The 22,577-nt window shown below is 38.7% G+C and overlaps 1 protein-coding gene across 1 annotated transcript in view; it reads left to right on the top strand.

The window, feature by feature from the left end:
* LOC122920018 (mucin-5AC-like) overlaps positions 1-22,039 on the top strand; it is a 38,972-nt gene extending 16,933 nt beyond the window's left edge. Inside the window, exons 21-47 of the mRNA XM_044269228.1 lie at positions 85-195; positions 910-1,089; positions 1,408-1,647; positions 1,730-1,886; positions 2,016-2,144; positions 4,212-4,362; positions 4,445-4,488; positions 5,415-5,627; positions 6,479-11,971; positions 12,295-12,611; positions 14,978-15,152; positions 15,265-15,512; positions 15,617-15,800; positions 15,910-16,258; positions 16,425-16,603; positions 17,911-17,980; positions 18,068-18,180; positions 18,283-18,314; positions 18,396-18,573; positions 19,223-19,327; positions 19,421-19,461; positions 19,587-19,712; positions 19,819-19,917; positions 20,004-20,132; positions 20,401-20,440; positions 20,807-20,930; positions 21,484-22,039. Of these exons, the coding sequence (XP_044125163.1) occupies positions 85-195; positions 910-1,089; positions 1,408-1,647; positions 1,730-1,886; positions 2,016-2,144; positions 4,212-4,362; positions 4,445-4,488; positions 5,415-5,627; positions 6,479-11,971; positions 12,295-12,611; positions 14,978-15,152; positions 15,265-15,512; positions 15,617-15,800; positions 15,910-16,258; positions 16,425-16,603; positions 17,911-17,980; positions 18,068-18,180; positions 18,283-18,314; positions 18,396-18,573; positions 19,223-19,327; positions 19,421-19,461; positions 19,587-19,712; positions 19,819-19,917; positions 20,004-20,132; positions 20,401-20,440; positions 20,807-20,930; positions 21,484-22,039 (9,783 nt within the window). The remainder of the gene's footprint in view (positions 1-84; positions 196-909; positions 1,090-1,407; positions 1,648-1,729; positions 1,887-2,015; positions 2,145-4,211; positions 4,363-4,444; positions 4,489-5,414; positions 5,628-6,478; positions 11,972-12,294; positions 12,612-14,977; positions 15,153-15,264; positions 15,513-15,616; positions 15,801-15,909; positions 16,259-16,424; positions 16,604-17,910; positions 17,981-18,067; positions 18,181-18,282; positions 18,315-18,395; positions 18,574-19,222; positions 19,328-19,420; positions 19,462-19,586; positions 19,713-19,818; positions 19,918-20,003; positions 20,133-20,400; positions 20,441-20,806; positions 20,931-21,483) is intronic.
* The last annotated feature ends 538 nt before the right edge of the window (positions 22,040-22,577 follow it).

The raw sequence follows: 22,577 nt of genomic DNA, 5'->3' as shown, positions 1-22,577 counted from the left end.
CAAAGTTGGATATAGTATAGTAGTAGTAGTAATGTAGTTTTGTACCCGTCTCTTATATTAACACTACTCTGTGCTCTCCTATAGGATTATTGCCTATCTAACACTGGAAATGGTACTTTCCGAGTCATCACGGAGAACATCCCATGTGGGACAACGGGAGCCACCTGTTCTAAAGCTATAAAGGTTTTCCTTGGGGTAAGTTTTAGAAATTTAGCTTTTTGATTTGTATCTCACTTCACAGATCCATAGTTAGTATGGTAGAATACAGATATATATATATATATATATATATATATATATACCCATCAAGTTTAACCAAGGAATGCGAGAATATGTGGATGAGGTGAAGGGTGTGGGTAAACTTAAAAAATGTATTTCCCCTTATTATTATATACATACAGATGTGCCCACCATTACCTTAGCTCCAATTGGGCCAAGGACTCTAATTATTCTTTACGGTAAGAGCAGTGAGACTATAAAAGAGTTCAAGAGGGGCCTAGATGTATTGCAGTGGTATTTTGCTTACTATTGGATTTGGGACTACACTCACTCCACTTTGCACCTCATAAACTGACATAGAGTACAGCCCAACGACACTATTGGACTATTTATCTGCAAAAATAGAAACAGAGCTATTAACATCTCCATCCTTCATGAATAAATTGAATAATAGCGGACCCCGCACCGAGCCTTGGTGTACATCACTTGCTATCTGGGACCTTTCAGAGCTGTTATCAGTTCTGTGTTCCAATTTTCTGTTTCTACATCCTAGTGGCAAGACCCCCCAGCATCTTACAGAAGACCACTGTACTTAGCATATGAGAATTTAAACATTAACAACTTGTTTTGTATTGTTTTTAACTTCATTGTTTTAGAAGTGTTCTAAATGTAATACTTTAACGTCTCCAGAACTTTGAACTGAAACTGAGTGAAGGATCATATGAAGTTTTGGAACGAGACATTGGCAGTGAAGTCCCCTACCAGGTTAGGCAGATGGGTATTTACCTTGTGATCGAGGCCACAAATGGATTAATTCTCATGTGGGACAAGAAGACCAGTATCTTAATCAAGCTAAGCCCTGAGTTTAAGGTGAGTAGGCTCTCATAGTGCTTAGACATCTAATGTATTATTGTTTTGTAAAATGTAAAGAAGATTTAAAGAATGTATGGTCAAGAATGTCCATACTCTACCATGTGGTTGCTTTGGAGATCTTGGAAAGAAACGGTCCAGTTTGATCTTTGCTATTAGGTGAAGAGAGTCTGTGCAAAACTCCCCTCTCCAGAAATGGGGTCATGGAAAAGGAGTCAGGCAGACAGACAATTCCATGAAATGCATGTTTTACAGTAAATAGTCAATGTTTGTACGTATTACATAGGCATTAAAAGGAAATCGTTTTATTCCCATCAGGGACGGGTTTGCGGTCTTTGTGGTAACTATGATGGCAGTGTATCCAATGATTTTATTACAAGAAGTCAATCAGTGGTGGTCAATATTCAAGAATTTGGGAACAGTTGGAAAGCTGCCCCCACATGTCCTGATGCTCTGCCCCTAAAGGACCCTTGTGTTACCAACCCATACCGTCAGACTTGGTCCCAGAAGCACTGCAGCTTTATCATGGGCTCAACCTTCTCCAAGTGTCATTCCAAGGTAAGACATATTTCAGTTATTATGTGACATTTCTCCATGCAGTATCAAAGAACTACAATCTTCTAATTATATTTAATTTTAGGTTGATCCTACTCCTTATCATGACACTTGTGTCCAAGACACATGTGCTTGTGATTCTGGTGGGGACTGTGAATGCTATTGTACCGCTGTTGCTGCTTATGCTGCTGCCTGTAGTCAAGCAGGAATTTGTGTCTCATGGAGAACCCCTGAGATTTGCCGTAAGTATTTTCAACAAATATACTAGAAATCAAAGTTTTCTAGTAAAAAAATACATGTTTAGCATATACTGTAATGATGCTTTCTAGTTTTTAATGACTTTCTAATTGATGCAATGTTGTTATTTCCAGCTCTATTTTGTGATTACTATAACCCTGAAGGAGAATGTGAGTGGCATTATAAGCCTTGTGGCGCTCCCTGCATGAAGACCTGTAGGAACCCCAGTGGCCACTGCATGAACACACTACCTGGATTAGAAGGTAAGTTTATCTGAAAAATACCCTATCTTGTATTGGACTAGTTTCTTTCATTATTCCACTTTCTATGTGCAGTAACCCCGAGTGGAGGATGAGAGAAGTAGTAGCTATAATATTGATTGCTAAAATAACAGTTAAAAGTGGTGGTCTCCACCTTGGTGTTCTCTAGGCCATGCAGTAAATGAGGTAGAAGAGTCAATAACCAGGCCCATTAGTTGCAATAAATAAAGTCCTTCTGTACTGAATTTAAAATTAGAGTACAGTAACAGCAGCAAAAGGCACAATTCTGAGTTATATCATCGAAGGGTAGGCTCCGAATGGCTGTTATGGGTCACAGCAAATATGGTGGTGGTAGTACTCTCTATCTCTCTCTCCCTCTCTCTTTCTCTCTCTTTTTCACTTTCTAAGAACACTTTTCCGTATCTCGAAGTTGACAACAGGCTTGTTATACTGTTCTAGTTAACCCTCTCTGCAATTCAGATTTAAGGTTATGCTGTGCAGAATTTGGGTGCAATTTTGTATGATTGCATTTCAATTGTTTTTTATTAACAATATTCAGCATTATTAAATTACTCAGTGGATAAGCTAAAATTTTTATTACATGCAATTACAAACGTATTCAGATCCAGGTGCAGGTTTGAAACCTGTTGAATATTCTTTGTGGGACAACCCCCTAAGTCACAGTCTTATTGGTACGAATTGAGCTAAAATTAGTGTTTATGCACTGGCTGGGTTTGCAGTGGCTCCCTATATACAATTTCTAGCTAGACTGGAATTTTCTAGTGGGAGGGGTGGAGTGGAGAAACTCAGCACAAACACTTACAAAGTTACCACTCCCGTCTGGCATAGATTTACATTACAGCTTCAATGATACTCAATGGCAATGACACAGCAGTTTTTCCAGACAAAAACAAATTTACAGACATAACAACATAGCTAAAACCAGACATTGAAAAGGTCAGTCTGTCTGGGTTTGGTAGTAAACAAGTCTGTCTGTTTCCCTCCAAAACATTCTCTTCTTTAAACCCTATGGCAGCTGTGGAAAATTATCAGTTTATTATGTAAAGTCCCAAAAGTCTCTCAGTACTCAAATACAGAGCAAATGACCAGGAGATATATAACAACATACATATAAAATGCAGTAACGCAGCAATAAACAGTATAAATTAACCCTTTCAAGAGAAATAAAGTAAGACATTTTAACTTTGCGAAGGGGAAACAGGGGAAAATGGCCACAAATGTCCAGACATCACAGTACCCCTGCTCCAGATCACTACATTTATAAAGTCAAAGATCAGAAATAAGGAAGCATGAGCATGCTTCTTGAGAATCTCAAGGCTGTACTGAGAAAGGGACTCAAAATGTTTAATAAAGACCAATTGAAAAAATATTTTTAGCTCAAAATGAGTATGGTGTAAAGAAAAAATTGCCCCCAAATGTGTCCATAACTTTTAAAATCTGGATGGCCTTTACATCTCAAAGTGTAGCAAGTGTTGGAACAATATTCCCTTTCCACAGCAGTGAAGTCTATTTTGCAATAAACGAGAGCTACCTTACTACCATTACCTTGCATGGCCCGGATTTTTTCTAGACCTTCTGAGATGGATGGTCTCTTTCTCTCAGAGGTGTTCTGGTTACAAAGTGGCATCTTTGGTAGCTATAGTCTGAGAGAGAATGGATCTCGGGACTTGGGCCTAGTGTGCAGAAGCTGACACACGCACACACGCACCTCTTCTCAACTCAAACTATTGTAACTAGGGCGTGGGAAGGTCCATCACCCCTAAACAAGTCTGCTAATTATCCATATATTACCCACATATTAAGATTAGATGTCCAGGGTGCATATAGACCTAAGTGCTTTAATATGAAATTGCAACATTTAACTTAGTAATAATAGATTGACCCTTTTCAGTTAGCTTTCACAGTTAGTTGCTATCTCTGAGGGAAGCTGTGGATTGCCACACAATGTCGTATTACATATTGTCCATTCAAACTACTCAAATATGCTTTAATTTTAATGTAATCTCAGTATATGTGGTTCTAAATAATTCTTATTATATTCTATGATAGGATGTTATCCAAAATGCCCAAAGGAACGACCTTTCTTTGATGAAGACATTATGAAGTGTGTGGCTCAAGCAAATTGTGGGTGTTATGATGACGATGGAAAACGTTACAGTGTTGGAGATATGGTCCCCTCTTACAAAAACTGTGAATCATGGTACTTACTGGCTATATTTGTGAGTACATCATTTTTTCTTGTTGAGTGGTTACCATCTTAAAAATATTTATTTATTTTTCAGTATTTGCACAAAGAAAGGACGCCGCTGTCAGATAGATGAGAGGGGTAAGTGCTCCATTGTCAACATTCTTAACATTACTATATCGTTATCATAAACAAGGAAGCCGCCTTTCCATTAGTATAGCCAGGGATACAGCTATAAGGGGTACAGAGTTAGCAGCCATGCAAAAACAGGAGCCCTGGAGCTTAAAGGGAATGTGTCATCAGAAAATTATCTATTGTTTATTGTAAGAGTGTTTTCATAGAATTTTTGGTAATATTATTTTTCATTTTCCATGACAATATCTATATTTAAACAAACACCATAAAATCCTGCAGTTTTCGCATTGGGCACTAAGGCTACTTTCACACTAGCGTTAAAGTTTTCCGGTATTGAGTTCCATCACAGGGGCTCAATACCGGGAAAAAAAACCACTTCATTTTTATCCTAATGCATTCTGAATGAAAATCATTCCGTTCAGGATGCATCAGGATGTCTTCAGTTCAGTCACTCTTACGGTATTTGGCCAGAGAAAATACTTCACCTTTTTTTCGGTCTGTGCACGCTCAGACCGGAAGGACAGATACGGCATTCCGGTATTTTGAATGCACTAATACATTCCTATGGAAAAAAATAACGGATCCGGCATTCAGGCAAGTCTTCAGTTTTTTGGGCCGGAGATAAAACCATAGCATGCTGCGGTTTTATCTTTTGCCTAATCAGTCAAAATGACTGAACTGAAGACATCCTGATGCATCCTGAACGGAACGCTCTCCATTCAGAATGCATGGGGATATACCTGATCAGTTCTTTTCCGACATTGAGCCCTTTTGACGGAACTTAGGGCTCAATGCTAGTGTGAAAGTACCCTTACTGATAAGGTACATGTTTATGTATGATGAAAAGTCTATATTGTAAGGGCTGCCATGTTAAATAACAAATGTACCTAATCTATGTCTTAAGAATTTAAATTTTCTTTTTAAATTCACAGCATGTTTCTGTTACTATGGAAATATGAAGTACAACTATGGAGATGTCATTTACAACACTACTGATGGAATTGGAGGATGCATTACAGCCACATGCTCATTCAATGGAACCATCGCAAGAAATGTCTACCCTTGTGTGCCCACCACCAAGGCGCCCACCACAACTTTCCATTTTGATACAACCAGTAAAATTCCATTGAATATCTCTACACCAGGTATTACTGGACAAAGGTTGTTTTCTATATTTCCGATGTCTGTTATTATTATATCACCGAATAGTGCTGTAATCTGAAAGTGTTGGCTTGTAACGATGCAGGTATACAGTATAGTGTTAAAGAATAGCTTTTTTCAAAACAGAGGCCTAGATTTACTAATTTGTCTGCTCCAGAAATCTGTCTAAAAAGTGGCACTATCATGACACATCTAGGGTTTCTGCACTCTTTTTTCCGACATTCTCAAAAAGGGGTGGACTTAGTTTAAGGGGTAAGTGCTTTGTGGGGAAGGGAAGGGCCTGTGACACCCATTTTTTGGCCCAAACTGCACCACAGTTCTGGCAAAAAAATTGTCACAAAGTAAGTCAACCAGTAGGCAGAATAGACTATCTTTCCGTGCACTAGATTTATCATCCAGCCTGAGTCACTGTGATAAATCTGGTGCAGATCTAGACAGCCTGGCTAAGTTTAGGCTACCTTTAGGATTAGTCAATCTGAGCCACAGTTTTTACTATTGAACACTATTGATTGAGACCCTAAATTTCAACTGTACAGAATATGTACAAAGTTATTAAAGGATAATTCACCCCATCCCTTTCTCTTAATTTTCTTTTTATTTGGGTAGACCCACAATTGCTTTTTACCCATGTCAGGGAAGTATATATTGGTGAGTAATCCTTGACTCAGGTTTCACTGCGCCTCTAACAGGGTAGATACAGGCTTAGGGCAGTGAACTGAACCTTTGCCCTAAGTAAATAAAAAACCTAGCTATCGATTTGACATGTAATTTATTGGCTATAAAATGTTTGTATATTATACTGTTAATTTACCTAATTATACTTTTTCATGTGCAGAGCAAATGTCATCGACTTCTGTTTCCTGCCTCGAAGAAGTGTGCAAGTGGTCACCATGGTATGATGTCACCTATCCCAAATATGGAATAAAAGAAGGAGATTTTGAAACCTTCGATAATATCAGAAATAATGGATATTCTGTATGTAAAGTCCCTTCTCAAGTGGAATGTCGAGCAAAAAGATTTCCCAAAATCTCAGTTACAGACTTGGGCCAGAAAATACAATGCAATACATCAGTGGGACTTGTATGTTACAATCAAGACCAATTCTCTCAACTATGTTATAATTACGAGATCAGTATTCTTTGCTGCACCTTTGTTCCATGTGGCGAATCTTCTGCCTCCCCAACACCATTTGTGACTTCTTCTCCAGACACCACATTGACAACAAAATCCCTGAAGACTACAGTCACAACATCTATACCACCAACAGGGACATTAAATCCAATATCATCTGAAAAAACTACACCTAGAACATCTACTATAAAGTCAGTCACAGAAACTGTAAAGCCTTCTACAACCAAACCTCAAGCAACAACTCTCAACACTCCATGTCAGAAAGAAATGTGCACTTGGACAGAGTGGATTGATGTACATTTTCCTAGCATTATAAATTCTGATGGAGACTTTGAAACAATAGAAAACATTAGAGCTGCTGGAAACAATGTATGCTCAAAACCAGAGGACATTGAGTGCAGAGCTGAAAAATTTCCAGAAAAAAGTATTGAAGAAGTTGGCCAAATAGTTACATGTAATGTCACTCATGGTCTAATTTGCAATAACAAAGATCAGAAAAACATTTTTCCTCTTTGTTTCAACTACCAAATAAGAATTCGTTGTTGCTCTATGGAGGATTGTGAAGCATCTACCACCCTTGCTGCTTCAACGGCAAAAATTCACTCAACCGAACATCCTACAACTCCAGAATTCACAAGAACAACTCAACAATTCACAAAAACCACTGTTTTGCCGACAACTAAAATACCTTTAACAGTTCAGCAATCAACAAAATATAGCACACATATAACTGGTTTACCAACAACTTCAAGTAAGGTAAATTGTGTGCCAGTCTGTGAGTGGTCTCAGTGGTTTGACGTAAGCTTTCCTAATTCTGATACAAATGGAGATTTTGAAACTTATGAAGACATTAGAAATTCTGGATTTAAAGTCTGCCAAGAGCCTTCCAATATTCAATGTAGATCTACTGTTAATTTAGATGTACCCCTTGAAGAACTTCAACAAAACGTGCAGTGCAACATTAGTAATGGATTGGTTTGCCGGAATGAGGAACAAACTGGCCCATTTCCTTATTGTTACAATTATGAAATCCGTGTGTACTGCTGTTCAGGATGTGCATCAACAGAGGGCATACCTACTTCTACGAAACACTCACTGAGCACTACATATTTAACAACAACATTAAAAGCTGCTACTAGTGTTCCTCAGACAACAAAGAACAGGGTCACACTGCTACCTACCTCACCATATGAGTCAACTACAGATTTTGGAAAGTTAACAACTGATGAAGACATCTATATAAACACACCAAAGAAAACACAAGCAACTCTTCCATTTACTGAACCAGTTATAAAAATTACTGAAATTACAACAGCTGTTAATACACAAAGACCAATTTCAACTACAGTTGAAAAAGTATCTACTACTTCAAACAAACATGATTCAATAAAAACCACTAAAATGTCTGATTCAGGAGAAGAGACATCTGCATATAAAACTACACCTGGAAAACCAATAACATCTGAAACAGTCCATCCAAAAGAAACTACTGCATTCAGAAAGTCAACCACAAAAGCCGAGCATGAAGTAGAAACAACTTCACAAAAGCTTGTCTCCATGAAAACAACAAAAATGTCTACTGATTCTGGAGAAGTAACATCTGCCTTCAAAACGACACCTGAAAAACCAATAACATCTGAAACATTGTCTCCAAAAGAGACTACTTTATATAGGAAGTCTACCACAGGAGGCGAGTATGAAAAATCCACTTCACAGAAGCTTGTCTCCATGATAACCACAAAAATGTCTACTGAGTCTGGAGAAGTAACATCTGCCTTTAAAACCACTAGTAAGATAACATCTGCCAAGGCGAACACTGATTTGCATAAATCAACTACTGAGTCATCACATGAAGATATGACATCTAGAAAACCTGTCACAACTGCAAAAGTGTCTACAGAATCTCATGAAGTCACTTCTGCGCACAAAACAACACCTGAAAAACCAATAACATCTGAGACAATGTATCCAAAAGAAACTACTGCATCTACCACCCTTGCTGCTTCAACGGCAAAAATTCACTCAACCGAACATCCTACAACTCCAGAATTCACAAGAACAACTCAACAATTCACAAAAACTACTGTTTTGCCGACAACTAAAATACCTTTAACAGTTCAGCAATCAACAAAATATAGCACACATATAACTGGTTTACCAACAACTTCAAGTAAAGTAAATTGTGTGCCAGTCTGTGAGTGGTCTCAGTGGTTTGATGTAAGCTTTCCTAATTCTGATACAAATGGAGATTTTGAAACTTATGAAGACATTAGAAATTCTGGATTTAAAGTCTGCCAAGAGCCTTCCAATATTCAATGTAGATCTACTGTTAATTTAGATGTACCCCTTGAAGAACTTCAACAAAACGTGCAGTGCAACATTAGTAATGGATTGGTTTGCCGGAATGAGGAACAAACTGGCCCATTTCCTTATTGTTACAATTATGAAATCCGTGTGTACTGCTGTTCAGGATGTGCATCAACAGAGGGCATACCTACTTCTACGAAACACTCACTGAGCACTACATATTTAACAACAACATTAAAAGCTGCTACTAGTGTTCCTCAGACAACAACACCTGGAAAACCAATAACATCTGAGACAATGTATCCAAAAGAAACTACTGCATACAGGAGGTCAACCACAGTAGCTGAGCATGAAAAAACCACTTCCCAGAAGCTTTTCTCTGTGAAAACCACTCAAATGTCTACCGAATCTGGAGAATTAACATCTGCCTTCAAAACTACTGGCAAAATTACTTCTTCCAAGGCAAATACTGATTTGCATGAGTCAACCACTGAGTCTAAGCATGAAGATATGACATCTAGAAAACCTGTCACAACTGCAAAAGTGTCTACAGAATCTCATGAAGTCACTTCTGCCTACAAAACAACACCTGGAATACCAATGACATCTGAAACATTATCTCCAAAAGAAACTACTGAATATATGAGGTCAACCACAGGAGGTGAGCATGAAGAAACCACTTCCCAGAAGCTTGTCTCCATGAAAACCACAAAAATGTCTACCGAGTCTCGAGAAGTAACATCTGCCTTCAAAACTTCTGGCAAAATGACTTCTGCCAAGGCAAGCACTTCTTTCAGTAAGCCAACCACTGAGTCTGAACATGTGACATCTGGAAACCCTATTCAAACTACTAAAGTGTCTACAGAATCTCATGAAGTAACATCTGCCTACAAAACAACACCTGGAAAACCAATAACATCTGAGACAATGTATCCAAAAGAAACTACTGCATACAGGAGGTCAACCACAGTAGCTGAGCATGCAGAAACCACTTCCCAGAAGCTTTTCTCTGTGAAAACCACTCAAATGTCTACCGAATCTGGAGAATTAACATCTGCCTTCAAAACTACTGGCAAAATTACTTCTTCCAAGGCAAATACTGATTTGCATAAGTCAACCACTGAGTCATCACATGAAGATATGACATCTAGAAAACCTGTCACAACTGCAAAAGTGTCTACAGAATCTTATGAAGTCACTTCTGCCTACAAAACAACACCTGGAAAACCAATGACATCTGAAACATTATCTCCAAAAGAAACTACTGTATATATGAGGTCAACCACAGGAGGTGAGCATGAAGAAGCCACTTCACAGAAGCTTGCCTCCATGAAAACCACAGAAATGTCTACCAAATCTGGAGAAGTAACATCTGCCTTCAAAACTACTGGCAAAATGACTTCTGCCAAGGCAAGCACTTCTTTCAGTAAGCCAAACACTGAGTCTGAACATGTGACATCTGGAAAACCCATTCAAAGTACAAAAGTGTCTACAGAATCTCATGAAGTCACTTCTGCACACAAAACAACACCTGGAAAACCAATGACATCTGAAACAATGTATCCAAAAGAAACTACTACATACAGGAGTTTAACCACAGAAGCTGAGCATGAAGAAACCACTACCGAATCTGGAGAAGTAACTACTGGTAAAATAACTTCTGCCAAGGCAAGCACTTCTTTCAGTAAGCCAACCACTGAGTCTGAACATGTGACATCTGGAAAACCTATTCAAACTACTAAAGTGTCTACAGAATCTCATGAAGTCACTTCTGCGCACAAAACAACACCTGGAAAACCAATGACATCTGAAACAATGTATCCAAAAGAAACTACTGCATACAGGAGGTCAACCACAGTAGCTGAGCATGAAAAAACCACTTCCCAGAAGCTTTTCTCTGTGAAAACCACTCAAATGTCTACCGAATCTGGAGAATTAACATCTGCCTTCAAAACTACTGGCAAAATTACTTCTTCCAAGGCAAATACTGATTTGCATAAGTCAACCACTGAGTCTAAGCATGAAGATATGACATCTAGAAAACCTGTCACAACTGAAAAAGTGTCTACAGAATCTCATGAAGTCACTTCTGCCTACAAAACAACACCTGGAAAACCAATGACATCTGAAACATTATCTCCAAAAGAAACTACTGTATATATGAGGTCAACCACAGGAGGTGAGCATGAAGAAGCCACTTCACAGAAGCTTGCCTCCATGAAAACCACAAAAATGTTTACCGAGTCTCGAGAAGTAACATCTGCCTTCAAAACTTCTGGCAAAATGACTTCTGCCAAGGCAAGCACTTCTTTCAGTAAGCCAACCACTGAGTCTGAACATGTGACATCTGGAAAACCCATTCAAAGTACAAAAGTGTCTACAGAATCTCATGAAGTCACTTCTGCGCACAAAACAACACCTGGAAAACCAATGACATCTGAAACAATGTATCCAAAAGAAACTACTACATACAGGAGGTCAACCACAGAAGCTGAGCATGAAGAAACCACTACCGAATCTGGAGAAGTAACTACTGGTAAAATAACTTCTGCCAAGGCAAGCACTTCTTTCAGTAAGCCAACCACTGAGTCTGAACACGTGACATCTGGAAAACCTATTCAAACTACTAAAGTGTCTACAGAATCTCATGAAGTAACTGCAACATCTCATAGCATTTTCAGTACAAAGAGTACACCTGAGGGAACATTCTCCACTAAGTTCAATTCTCAGCAACCTTCAAAATCAACGCATCAGTCAATGTACCCAACTTCTGGAAAAGTGAGCACTGAGAGCCCTGTTACATCAACCTCTCGACTATCAACAGCAACCACTGAATCGTTTTCTACAGTCCGATGCATGTGCAATATCAACAGAGTTTTAGTTCCTCCAGGTATGTATTTCTGTTGCATTCCAAAATGTCAAGCTTTTATAGTATAATATGATATGAAGCTGCATATAAAGTGATATATTAGATTATCATTAGGTAGATATGGCATTTTTATTTGAGAGACGACTATGTTATACGATATTTGAAGTCATGTTAGTGTCACATGTAAACAGTGTACTCACTCCAGTTATTACAAACTAACGTTATTCTAGGGAAAGCTTTATGATCTTTCTATACGCTCCTATGGAATATGTGTGAAAAGATACTTTGATATCATGTGCAACCTAGATCAGTACTGTAACTCTACATACGTTTCTGTTCTCCAGGACAAGTGATATACAACACCACCGACAATGCAGGCTGGTGTTTCTATGCAAAATGCAATCAAAACTGCGAGGTGGAAAGATACAGTGAACAATGTTATAGTTCTACTGTGCCAACTGTTACCAGTAGTACTAAGACCGCAAATACTGTAACTGCAAGTACAGGTACCATGACTACAAAGAAGACAGAAAGTACTACTAAGAAAGCAGAAACAAGCACCAAGACATCTCAGACATCTCAAACCAAGACTTCAACATCAAGTACTAGTTCAACCAGCACCATCAACCCTGGATGCAGTGCTCTCATGCCTCCACGAGCGGTATGTTTCTGCTGCACTCTAAGGCTACTTTCACACCTGCATTCAGTGCGGATCCGTCTTGTATCTGCACAGATGGATCCGCACAGATAATGCAAACGCTTGTATCCGTTCAGAACGGATCCGTTTGCAATATTCTTTTTAAAAAAAGTCTAAGTCAAAACGGATCTGTCCTGACTTACATTGAAAGTCCATAGGGGAAGGATCCGTTTTCAATTGCACCCTATTGTGTCAGTGAAAACGGATCCGTCCCCATTGACTTACATTGTAATTCAGGACAGATCAGTTTGGCTCCATATGGCTCTGCAAGCAGAGTTTTGGTGTACGCCTCCAGAGCGGAATGGAGGCGGAATGGAGCCAAACTGATGCATTCTGAACGGATCCTTATCCATTCAGAATGCATTGGGGCTGAACTGATCCGCTTTGGGACGCTTGTGAGAGCCCTGAAACGGATCTCACAAGCGGACCCAGAAACGCCAGTGTGAAAGTAGCCTAATTCACAGAGTTAGGCCAGTTCATCATTTGTTTTACTCTTCTAATTTCTTAATATATTGTTAAACACATATACACAGTTCCTGTTTTTCCTGTTTTGTTGCATTACAACCTGGTATGTACCATCTGATTTTCACAACCTGCCTACCACTTTGAAGGTACAAATTAGTTCATTTGTTTGCTCTGATAACATTAGTTTGCATAAGTATTCACCTCCTGAAGTCAATACTTTGTGGAGCCAACTTTCGCTGTAGTCATAGACTCTTGGGGTATGTCTCTGTTGGCTTAATCTAGACACTGGGATTTTTGCCCATTCTTAAAGACAAACTGTACCAACTCCTCCAATGTAGATGGCTTGCATTAGTGTACAGGAGTCTTCATGACACCATCATGCCACAGATTCTCAATTAGATTGAGGCGTTGGCTTTAACTAAGCCATTCCAAACATTTTTTCCTATTAAATCACTCCTCTTTGCAGTGGTTTTACGGTCATAACCCTGCTGTTAGGTTAACTACCATCCCATTTTCAAGTCTCTGGAACCCTAAAACAGTTTTTCAAGAACGATGCCCTGTATCCATTTTTCCTTTAATCCTGACCTGTTTTAAGTCCCTGCCGCTGAAAAGCATCTTCACTGCATGTTGCCACCACTACCATGCTTCAGCGTGGGAATGATGTTCTTGAGGTAATGGGAAGTGTTGGATTTGTGCCACACACAGCATTTCCCATGAAGGCCAAAACGTTCAATTTTAGTCTCATCTCTCCAGAGAACCATCTTCCATGTCTTTGGGAAGTCTGCCAAATGCTCTTTGGTGAATTTCAGTCTTATTGGCTTTTTCTGGCCTTTCCATCACTCTGTGGTGTATACAGCTTGTAGTGGTCCTATGGGCAGGTACTTCCACTTCTGCTGTGGATCTTTGGAGCTCTTTTAGTGTTATCGTCTGTTGAATCTCTGATTTATGCTTTCTTTGCTCCTTGCCAGTGGTTTTTAGTAGGTGGGCCTCTCTTGTCAGGTTTGCAGTTGCATCATATGCTTTCCCTTTTGTTATAGTGCATTTAATAGTAGTCTATGAGAGATTCAAAGTTTGGAATATTTTTTTTATAGGCCTATGCACTCAGAATGTTCCAGTTCTTATTTATTTTTTAAACCAGGCATTTTTCCTCCTTACACTAGAACAATTTCAACTGTTTTGTCAGGTCCATTACATAAAATCTAAATTAAAATCAATTTTCATTCCAAAATAGGTAAAACAACAAAGGGGTGGATACTTTCACAAAGCACCATGGGAGAGCTTTATCATCTCCATCCCATGAATTTGGTATTAAATGTTGCAAAACACAGTTTTTCAGTTTTTAATGCCATAATGATTACATTTAGTCACAACTGGCATTTTTATGCTGCCTTTGCCAGTTTCTTAATAGGGAACATGGCGAAGGTTAGGGTGTGGGCAGGGCCACCTGCTCTGCCACATTCATCATAATGTACACCAGAAACTGGAGTAAATGATGACTGAAATCTATGCCAGCTACAAGATGGAGAGTAGAATCCAGTCTGGTGCATGGACTGCTGGAGAAGGCATTTAACTAATGACAAGGCTTGTGCTTTGTCATAAATTAAGTACCTGCTCTGGCAATGCATGGCCCATCAAGACTGGTCTAACTCATGCTGGTCTTGACAATTTGGGGCCTTAAAGATTTAGTGATGAATGTCTTATGACTGGGGATTCTTACATGGAATAGATTTTAGATGAATGAGAATGAGTTGCATAATGTGTATGACCATCCTTAATTCAGAAATATCTTTCCTATTTCTTCTCTTGTTTATGTGCCATACATATGACAGTAACCAAAAAGACGTAACCATCCTTTGATTCCATAGGTGAACGAAAGTTGGATGATAGACAATTGTACCCAGGCAAGATGTATTGGAGGAAACAACATAGCCATAAATAAGAAGCAGTGTGCACCAATAAAGGAGGTGGTCTGTGCCAATCGCTTACAGCCCCAGAAGACATTTGATGACAGTGGCTGCTGCTATGAGCCGGAATGTGAATGTAAGTCTTAGCAACATCTTACCTTATGCTGGCTTCTTACTAGTATGTATGTGTTTATTTGAAAGTAATTTAGAAAATGTAACAATTTCTGACATGATTCTTTTTCTTTTAGGTGTTTGCGGTGGTTGGGGAACGTCTAACTATATCACTTTTGATGGTACTTACTACTCTTTTAATGGTCAATGCACCTATGTCCTGGTGCAGCAGATAACTCCAGTATTTGATCACTTCCGAGTTTATATTGACAACTTCTCTTGCAACCCTAATGACCCAAATTGTGTGAAGACTCTACGCATTATGTACAAAAATGACACTATTGTGCTGAAATCCCAGTCTTTTATTCAAAGAATATTCAACCAGGTAACCAGCAGCTTATCTACATATATCTGAGACAGAAATGAAAGACTGCTATAGACCTTTTTGTTGTACACAACTGGTTTTAACATTTTTCTTTCTTCTTTAAGATTTACATTAATGAACAGAGAGTATATCCAGCAATCTACAGAAATGGTATATTGATCAAAACCTCCGGTATATTTGTTGTTGTGGAGATCCCAGAGCTTGGTGCATACCTCTCATTCAATGCTCTTAGCTTCACGGTGAAACTTCCAATCAGCAAGTTTTCTGGTAATACTCAAGGACACTGTGGTAAGCATCTCAAATAAATAGGTAGAGTGTGTAAATAGTGTATATATATATATATATATATATATATAATACAGTACATACACTTATATGGTCTCTATTATATTTATAGGTAAATGTTCAAATAATCGGATTGATGACTGTATACTTCCAAATGGACAACTGGCTCCATCATGTACTCAAATGGCAGGGCAATGGAATACACCAAGTCAAGACTCAACATGCAGCTCCATCCCTACAACTACCCCAACTGGTATTCCAAGCCAGTCTACACTCCCATTCTCTTCATTGCCACCCACATATTTCTCCACTGTTATGTCCAGTGTTCCCCATATTTTTTCAACAAGGGTTCCATCAACTGCGCTGTCTTATCTTCCTTCTACCTCTTTGACAACAAAGCAAGTAATTTCGTCAGAAGAACCCTGCAATGCCCCTGAGGTCTGCACACTTATCTTAAGCAGGTAAGCATCATCAATACATGGTAATAATAGGTACTGGGAATGTGAAATAGAGTTGGAAAGTTTAGGATGGAATAAAGTAATACTTGAAGGTTAGAAAATCCACTATAGGAATTTTCTAAAAGTGTGCCATGGCAGTAATATTTTCTATTTGTCAATTTGTTTTCAGTGTCTTTGAGAAATGCCGCGGTGTTGTGCCCCCCGAACCTTACTACCAGGCCTGTGTCACTGATGGCTGTACTAAGTCACAAGATGACATTCTGTGCTCCAGTCTACAGAGCTATGCAAGGATCTGCGGAATACAAGGTGTCTGTTTAGACTGGAGAAACAGTACCAATGGTTTATGCTGTAAGTACCAATTTGCTTAAAGGGAGTATTTCAGCAGTTTTGACCTTACTAAATTGTTCACAGCACTAGGTAGGGGCTGGAGAGAACAACCTAATGTAGTATGAACATAAAGTTTTATTGTGAAAACTCTGCTCTCTCAAGTGTCCAGGGCTGGGCGGCGATGTGGAGTGCTCTCTGTACTGTGCTGCTTTACAGCCCATCCCCTCTGCTTTTAGTGACAGCTGTAGTGTTCGCCTGGTTGGATACTAGAGCTGTCACCCAGTGGAGAGGACCTGTGAAGCAGCTCAATATGGAAAGACGAAAGGGAAGAAAAAACAGGACTAGTGTGATGGAGCTCTTCACAGACAAGGAGCTCGGAACCAGGTAAGTATATGGGGGATTCGCCCTTAAAATTTGTAGCAACAATAAATATACCTACTACATATATTTACCTGGTCCCAAGGTCCTTGTCTGGAGAGAGTGCCACCACACTGGTCCTGTTTTTCTTCACTTGTTTTTTCACCGAAAACACGGCTAGTGATTTAGCCGTATATGTGACAAGAGGACTGAGGCTGCCACCTATGGACACTGATTGATGTGCGTTATAGAAACATATATATATATTTGTTGTGTCAAACACAACAGAAAAAAGGTAAGTGCATTACGTAGCTTTTATTATCAGTAAACATCAGGCGATCCTGTACATGAGGCGCTGCCTCTGTCCCATTTTTTTTGTTCACAGTTTTGCTCAATACTAGAAAGCAGAGAACACTTCACAGTGAAGTCCCACTCTGAGCAGTAGAGAGAAGAATTTGGCGGAATAAAACTTTATATTCTTACTGCTCCACAAATAATGGGGGTCATTTTCTAATCAGAAATGCGCCTATATTAAGCGTATTTCTGGTGCAGATTGTCGCGCAAAGGTCCTTCTGCCACGTTTCCCCGCCCACGCCAGGTCTACAATAGTGGGCGTGTGGTTGGGCGGTAAGGGGATGGGTCGGCAGGCTCGCTTCATTTACCATTTTCTGTGACTGTTTTAGAAAATGGTCTAAATGTAAGTCAGCTAGGAAGCGGTAAAGGATAAACAGACACCTCTACATAACTGAGGCAGATCCACCGCCAGCTTAGGGTTTTATTAACGCCAGCGTCAGAAACGCCGGTCTGAATAAATGTGCCCCGATATGTTTGTACCACTCTCCCTAGATCCAACTTAGTGCTGTCAGCAGTTTAGCATGGTCAAAACTGCTTACAGACTCTATTTAAACATTTGCTGTGCCTAATGATGAATTTTGGCTTATAATTGTTATTGTTATCTACTTCTTGATTAGCTATGAACTGTTCCTCAAATCTTGTGTACAATCCATGTGGCCCTGCAGTAGAACGCACCTGTGATTCCAGGTAAGCGAGTGGTGCTCTGCTGCTTTATAACAATTTGTAGTATTGTATAACTTTTACTTCCTGCATTCATATGTGCCTGTCTTGTAGATATAATGACGCATTTTTGAATGTGGGTACAAAAGATTTCATGGAAGGATGCTACTGCCCTGAAAACATGACAAAATACAACGCTGTGTCAGACAAATGTGTTTCCACTTGTGGTATGTAGTCACTTTTATTGTGCCTTTTACAGTTATCACTATCAGGTAATACTCAGAGTTGACATCTGTCGATGGTCCTAATGGTTGTCTCTCTTTGTGTAGGATGTACTGGACCAGATGGAATGCCCCGAGAGGTAATGTATACATTCAGACTATCTTATGTCACAATCATAGTATATTAGACCTATATGCTGATGTTGTTTGGATATTTCTAGCCTGGTGATACGTGGGACAGCAACTGTAAGACCTGTCGCTGTGATAACATATCATTGAGTGTGCAGTGCGTTGAAAAATCCTGCGCTTTACCTGTCTCGGAAAACTGCACTAAGGAAGGATATATGCCTGTTTCTGTACCAGACCTATCCAATCCATGCTGCCTAGTCACTGAATGCCGTGAGTATCTAAATATCCATATTAAACTCAAAATGCAAAGGATAGTAGCTCACCATAAAAAGGACGTCTTTAGTCCTCCAGCAAAGGCAGCTGCCATTACTTTGATGTAGTTACCACCCTGGAGATTCCATTGCTGTTCTTTTCTTCTACCCTGAGCAATCAGTGTCTTCGGTTTTAACTCTATATTCTCGATTGAAAGTGAGCTAGAGCCTTAATACTGTCCATAATGACCAGACTGCTTTAGAGTACTCATTCACTTTTCCCCGAGAATCACACCCCCTTAATAGCATATTGGGAACCAAAACTAATGGCACTAAGGGAACAAGGTTTAGAAGAGAAAAAAACGGCAGTTTAATCTGCAGAGCATCAGCTACAGCCAGATAAAGGCAGCTTGTTGGATGATATTCGCAGGGACATTCGCCTCAACTACATCATCAGATACAGTCTTATGCTCAACGTATCCTACTAGTCCTAGCTGCTGCAATTTGAGCAAAAGTTCCTATCAGCCTCCAGATGGAAGTTCATAAATGCAGATACAGCGCTAGACTGTCTAAATAATGTAAAATGTGCTATAGACACTATTCCATTACATAAAATGTAACTAGAAGGCCATATGTTGATCCATTATATGGTGTTTTTCACTTGCCAGGTTGTAATGTCAGTCTTTGCTCCAACACTAAAAAGGACTGTGGGCCTGGATATGAGGCTGTGCTATATATGAGCCCAGAAGAGTGCTGCCCAATCTACAAATGTGGTACGTACTTATTCCATTCTACCTATTCATTTATTGATTACTCAGTCTAAATGGTTGCCGCCATCTAAAAATTTTGGATGCATCTTTTTGTAGAACCCAAAGACGTGTGTTTACATAATGGAACAGAATATCAGGTACAAAAAAAGCTGCATTCTTATCAATTAGAATTTTCTCCATTCATATCATTCATAATTCATATAATGTGTTACCCCCATGACCCGCTGATGGTCATCTTAAATTGTTCTATATTTTCTTCTAGCCTGGTACCCCGGTTCTTCCTTCAAACCCCTGTGAAAAATGTATGTGTGATGAAAATATGAATGAGACAACAGGAATATATCATGTTTCTTGTACTCCGGTGATATGTGACAAGAAGTGTGCTCAGGTATAGTCCTAGACGTTAACAGAAATCAGTCAAAAAGCATCAACATCCATACAGCATCTTAAGTAAGGACATATGACCTAGATTTCCCAATATTATTTTACTTTAGGGCTTTAAATATACAAACGTCCCAGGACAATGCTGTGGAATATGTGAACAGACAGAGTGTATCATGGACTTGCCTGATAACTCTACACATCTTCTCAAGGTAAGCACTGTGATGAGCCTCAACATCCTTTAAATCTCCATATAATTCTATGAGTAAGATACCCATGCACATTTACTTGCTTACAGCCTGGAGATACATGGTCGCCTCCTGGAGATAACTGCACTGAATATGAGTGTATCCGTAAGAAAGACAACTTATTAACTGTGGCATCTAAAATATCATGCCCAAGAATCAACCTCGATGAATGTGTACCTGTAAGTATTTTGTATTAATTTGGGAAGCATGCAACCAATCACTAGTCATGTTCCTACATATTCAAGAAATATTAAATTATCATAACTGTGAGGTTATTAGTCTTAGCTGAAAACATTACTTATCCTAGAGGAAATAAAATGAAATAATGAACATACTGTTTTTTAAGGCGCATCCTGTTAAGCCCTGCAATAAGTGTCCACTAATTTTGTAAATCTGTTAACAAATAAAGTCATGAAAGGGGACTAATATAAATTTTTATTTTTATAGGACACCATTCAAAAAGATCCAAGCGGATGTTGTCTAACATGTAAGTATTCCATTTGGAAGATATCATCCTCAAAAAAGAAAGTTGACTTCAAACATATAGTTACACGGTTACTATGAAGTTCCACATAACAGTTTGTGGTTTACATATTGACTTTCCCTATGCCCTAGTGTTACCCATTATTTTTAATGTGTATGTATTGTCCCTGTCTTAGTGGGTCCCACAAACTAAGGTGAGGTTATATACAAACTCCATGCTTATGTTGGCCTGTCTTATTTAAACCTGTAGACCCAATACTGTAATGGCAAATATGACAGAATAAAATTTCAGTAATCAGTTAAGAATGTTTGTTACTCATAAGAATATACAACACATTGTCCTTACACTTTTTCATTGCCTTACTTAAAGGTATGATCAAAGAAAAGAAATGCCAGAGTGTAAAGACGGAAAACATTATTCTTCAAAATGGCTGCAAGTCTATCAAGCCTGTTACGATGTCATACTGTAAAGGAAACTGTGACAGCTATTCCAAGTAAGTTACTTACTAACGTACCGTAACTTTGAATTTGTAAGGACTGGATGAGAAGAGTACTAAATAATGATATTCTATTATTTATTGTTCACATAGATTACAAAAATCTTATTGTAAAAATTCAGTATGGAGGTATTAGATCTCGTAGGACCACCATACTAATTAGATCGTCGTCTGATTAACCGCATCTCTATACTGATGGGGTAAAGAAGGTTCAGGCAAATTGAATCTCAACTAAAAATCCTTTTGGTACGGCAGAAGATAGTCAATTTGCATGGTCAACCCAACATACAAATGTAGGAATCAAGAGGAATAGCCAACGGCCAAATAAGCATTAAGCCAGCAGTCACTGAACGTTTATAGGCATGTTAAAAAAAGGCTAATATTCAAATTCTCCTTGAACCAGATAATATGATGTTTTATTGTTAATCATAATGTTCCTGCAGGATAATATGGTAATGTTGTTGTATGGCCTTATCTGCTGTTTTTTAACTGAGTGACCCATGTTTTTTTGCTTAATTGTTTTATAAAAATCTATCCTATTACTTTTCAGATACTCTGTAGAATCTCAGTCTATGGAGCAAAAATGTGTTTGTTGCCAAGAGACAGCAACAGAAAAGATTTCCATTATCCTTACTTGTCCCAACGGCAAGAACATGAAATACTCTTTTATTAATGTGAAGAAATGTAGCTGTGTTGACACCACCTGCAAAACAGAATACAAACAGAATAATGAAGAAGATTACTCTGGAGATGGTAACCAATCAGATTCAAAAGAGAAAGAGGTAGATGGTAAGGACAAAATAGCTCCAGTAACCAAGCAGGGCCCTACAATCTCAAACAAACCAATGAAGACCACTAGACAGCTTCAGGAGAAAGAAGACAACGATGACATAAATAGAGAGAACAGTAAGGAAAATGAAAGCTCTGAAAAAAATAACAAGTCAGATTCGAAGGAGAAAGTAGATAAGGAAAAGGTATCTCCAGTAACCAAAAAGGTTCCTGGGCTCACAAACAAACCAATGAAGACCACTAGGCAGCTTCAGGAGAAAAAAGACAATGATGACATAAATAGAGAGAATAGTAAGGAAAATGAAAGCTCTAAATAAAATAACAAGTCAGATAAGAAGGAGGAAGAAGATAAGGAAAAGGTATCTCCAGTAACCAAGTAGGTTCCTCAAACTACAGATGATCAAAAGATGACTTGTAAGTAGCCTGACAAAAAAATAAAAACTCTGATGACAAAAACAAATGAGATTCCAAAGCTAGATTTAGTCGCACAGATAATCATTTAAGTGATTAACAATATGATGGCATTTAGTGATTTAAAGCCAACAACAGACCAGCATTTTCATACAAAGTTTATCATGTACAAATTTGTTCACATGACACCGTTTACTCGTTTATCTAGGATAGTTCGCTGTATTTAGATTTACAGTACATAAAACATGGCTAATTTTACATCTTTCACATTGCTGAAAGATCACACACTGATCCTCGACATGACCACAATTCAATAATAACGAGCATTTTCAGTACAATCGCTCAATCGGTACATTCATTTACATTACATGATTATTGCTCGACTTGAGTTGTTAGCTTTCAAATTGTAACGATTATCTGCTCGTCTACGTCTGATGAAAATGG

The sequence above is a fragment of the Bufo gargarizans genome, chromosome 10 (genome assembly GCF_014858855.1).
Source record: "Bufo gargarizans isolate SCDJY-AF-19 chromosome 10, ASM1485885v1, whole genome shotgun sequence".
In the NCBI taxonomy this organism is placed as follows: Eukaryota; Metazoa; Chordata; class Amphibia; order Anura; family Bufonidae; genus Bufo; species Bufo gargarizans.
Note: the sequence above shows the minus strand (reverse complement) of the source record. Positions and strands in the feature narration are given on the sequence as shown.